Source organism: Chenopodium album, chromosome 15 (genome assembly GCF_948465745.1).
Source record: "Chenopodium album chromosome 15, dcCheAlbu1.1, whole genome shotgun sequence".
NCBI lineage: Eukaryota > Viridiplantae > Streptophyta > Magnoliopsida > Caryophyllales > Amaranthaceae > Chenopodium > Chenopodium album.
This window is the reverse complement of record NC_137848.1, coordinates 7,679,809-7,683,792: the sequence shown is the minus strand read 5'-3', so window position 1 is coordinate 7,683,792 and position 3,984 is coordinate 7,679,809. Positions and strand designations below refer to the sequence as shown.

Below are 3,984 nucleotides of genomic sequence, written 5' to 3'. Positions count from 1 at the left end.
TACTGAGATCAATAATATTGTTGATTCGGAGGATGTTGTGGAATGGATTGAAGGGGATGCAGATGAGGAGGATGCAAGGATCGAATCGGGGCTTGTTGGAAAGATTTGGACAGATCGTATTATCAATTCCAATGCGTTCATGACAACAATAAAGAACGTATGGCAACCGAGGCACAGAATGGAAATTAGCAACATTGGAAAGAATACTTATATCTTCCAATTCCACCATTGGAAGGATAAGAAAAGAGTTATGGATGAGCAACCTTGGCACTTTGATAGACATGCTATCCTTCTTGGTGAAATTGATGATAATGTGAAACCGCTTGATGTTCAATTGTTCGAAATTCCAATGTGGGTGAGGGTGTATAACTTGCCTTTCAAAGGCAGGCTCAATACTGCGAATGTGGAGGCCATAGGGAACAAAATTGGTCGTTATATTAAGATGGAGAATTCGGGATGTATGGGCATTGATAAGTCTCTGAGAATTAGAGTGATGATTGATGTCACTAAGCCTCTTATGCAGAAGGTAAAAGTGAAAATGCGTGGTGGATATGAAGATTTCTTTGAGATCAAATATGAGAAGCCTCCGCTGTTCTGCTTCTATTGTGGGAGAATAGGTCATGGGGTTAAAGATTGCGAAGTATGCAAAGATGAGGATGAACCTAATATGAAGTATGGGGGATGGATGAAGGCTTCTCCATGGAAGAGTAATAAAGGTGATGGTGCTAATGATCAGGTTTCCTCTAATTCATCATGTGCAAAGAGCCTTTTCATCACTAAGCCGAAAACATCTGGGAAGAAAGTGAGTCATGAGAAGTTGGGAGCAGTTCTTAGTAAGCTTAATGATGTCACGTTGGACCCAAATAAAGCCCAAGCAAATGCTGACCAGAGTGTGGCACTAGAAGAGACTCTGATTCTACCAGTTTCCCAACCCCATGGAACTTTGACAGAAACTCAGAACACTTTAGTTGCTACGAAGGATGTGCAATTGAGGGTGCTGAGTGATGCGATCAATACAGGGGAGGCAGAACTGAATTCTCAAAAGAAGAAAAAAACAAGGGTAGTGATTGTGAAGGGCGGGAAGGGTTTGACTAATAGAAATAATGCTACAATTAGTGGCAGTATTAGAAAGAGAGAGGAGCAGGATGGAGAGAAGGTGAGCAGTGAAGATGATGATGGAGGTAACAACACAAAGAAGAGAGCTATAGATAGCAGCAGAACAAACCCATATGTTGACTCTGACATGACTGACATAGTGGCGGGCCCCACTACTTGGGCTCTCGGTGACAAATGAGGTTCATCCTCTCGTGGAACTGCCGGGGTTTGGGGAGCCCTCGGGCAGTCAATGCGCTTAGGCGTATTGTTATCACGGAAAATCCCGGGTTGGTGTTTCTTCAAGAAACCAAACTTAGTCAAGGTGAGATGGAGAGGGTCAAAAATAAATTGAATTTTTCAGGAATGCTAGCTGTAGGATGTGTAGGGGAGGGAAGGAAAAGAAGTGGGGGGTTGGCGTTGTTATGGAGGAGTGAATGGGAGATTTCTATTCAATCATATTCCTTGAATCACATTGACGCTCATGTAAAATGTGAGGAGTGGAGTTGGTGGAGATTTACTGGAGTTTACGGCTTCCCCGAGGATGAAAACAAATATAAAACTGGTGCTCTCTTAGAAAAGCTTATTAATGATCATAATATGCCTTGGCTTTGTGGAGGCGACTTTAATTTGATGATGTGGTCCACGGAGAAGCAAGGTGGAGCAGATTTTAGGTACTCAGAGGCTGCCATATTTCGTGATGCACTTACTACTTGTAGACTTGATGATTTGGGCTTTATTGGATACCCCTTTACATGGTTTAACAATCGTGGAGGTGATGACAATCTTCAAGAAAGACTTGATCGGTTCACAGCCAATGACGAGTGGAAGGAGATGTTCTCGGGGGCATATGTTACTCATCTTGACAAAAGGAAATCTGACCACCTTCCTTTGCTCCTTTGTGTCAAAGATCGAATTCATGGGGTAAAGAAAAAGAAACTCAGAAAAATTTTCAGATTTGAGGAGATGTGGTTGAGAGATGAGTCATGTGTTGACATTATCAGAGAAGCTTGGGATGGAGGAGGAAATGTTAGTGTGAACCTGAGCAATACTGCTGGAAGACTTGGCTCTTGGAGCAAAGATAAATTTGGCAGCTCTGCCAAGGAAATGAGAACTCTAAAGGCTCAAATGGCGACCCTTATGGAAGAAGAACAGTCCACTGAGGTTCTTTCACAAATGAAGGCAATTGATGACAGATTAGATGAGTTAGAAGAAAGGGAAGAGCTCTACTGGAAGCAGCGTAGTAGACAAGAATGGCTCAAGAACGGCGATAAAAACTCGAAGTTTTTTCATTCGAAAGCCAAACAACGGGCCAAACGTAACCACATTGCTGCCATATCTGACGAAGCAGGAAACATTTTCACGAAGAGGAAAAAATATCAGAAGTCCTTGCTGCTCATTTCGAAGCTTTGTTTGGTTCATTATGTCAGGTGGACACGGATCCCATTATTGATCTTGTGGAGGCTCGTGTGACAGAATCAATGTCCAACTTTCTAGCTGAGCCCTTTCAAGCGATCGAAGTCACTCAAGCTCTAAATCAAATGCATCCCACGAAAGCGCCAGGCCCGGATGGTATGTGTGCTCTTTTTTATCAGAAATTTTGGAATATTGTTGGTCCGGATATTATTGATTTAGTCTTGGACATTTTGAATAATGGGGGTGATGTTGGGGCTATTAATCAGACTTACATTGTGTTGATTCCCAAGAAAAAAGAGTGTGAGTCTCCGGCGGATTATAGACCCATTAGTTTGTGCAATGTGATATATAAAATTGTGACTAAGGTGCTTGAAAATAGGTTGAAAGTTGTTTTGCCGGATATCATTCATGAGTCTCAAAGTGGTTTTGTTCCAGGTCGTTTGATTTCTGATAATATTCTTGTTGCATATGAGTGCTTTCATTATTTGCGGAAAAAGAAAGTTGGTAAGACAGGATTTTTGGGGCTTAAGCTTGATATGAGTAAAGCCTATGATAGAGTGGAGTGGTCTTTTCTTGAGCGTATGATGCTGAAATTGGGTCTCCCGGATGGCTATGTCATGAAGTGTGTGTGTTCTACCTCTTTTAAAATCCTTGTGAATGGACAACCGTCAAGGAATTTCTTGCCTTCTAGAGGGCTCCGTCAAGGGGACCCCTTGTCCCCTTTCCTTTTTATTATTTGTGCTGAAGGTTTATCCACCCTACTTAGAGATGCAGAAAAGAGGAAGATCATACATGGGGTAAAAATTGGCAAAAAGGTGGATCCAATATCTCACTTATTTTTTGCAGATGACAGTTTGTTGTTTATAAGGGCAAATGAAGAAGAAGTGGAGAATGTGCTTGATATTCTTTCAACCTATGAAACTGCTTCGGGTCAGAAACTGAATATGGAGAAATCTGAGGTCTCTTTTAGCCGAAATATTGAGCCAGAGAAGAAGAATATGCTTCAGATGAAGTTATCGTTTAAGGTCGTTGAGGGACATGACAAATATCTTGGTCTTCCTACTTATTTAGGAAGCTCAAAAAAAAGAATTTTCTCAGTTATTCAGGATCGGGTCTGGAAAAAGCTTAAAGGTTGGAAGGGTGGTTATCTCTCTCAGGCTGGGCGTGAAGTTCTCATAAAGTCAATTGCTCAAGCTATTCCCACATACGCGATGCAATGCTTCAATCTTCCCGTGAGTATCCTTAAGGAAATTGAAAGAATGTGTCGTAACTTCTTTTGGGGACAGAAAAATGATGAACACAAGATTGCTTGGGTGGCTTGGGAGAAAGTGATTGTCTCCAAGAAAGAAGGGGGTCTAGGGATGCGTGATCTTCTATGCTTTAACAAGGCCATGCTTGCAAAGCAAGTGTGGAGACTTCTCACAAATACCAATTCCCTGATGGTTCGCACTCTAAAACAGAAATACTTCCCGAACT

General features: G+C 41.8%; 1 protein-coding gene across 1 annotated transcript; it reads left to right on the top strand.

Annotated features, from left to right (window-relative positions):
- The first annotated feature begins 1,290 nt into the window (after window positions 1-1,290).
- LOC145580715 (uncharacterized) lies at window positions 1,291-2,565 on the top strand. Its single transcript, XM_081637834.1, has one exon. It carries the CDS (start codon window positions 1,291-1,293, stop codon window positions 2,563-2,565), a length of 1,275 nt encoding a protein of 424 aa, XP_081493960.1.
- Window positions 2,566-3,984: the final 1,419 nt, after the last annotated feature.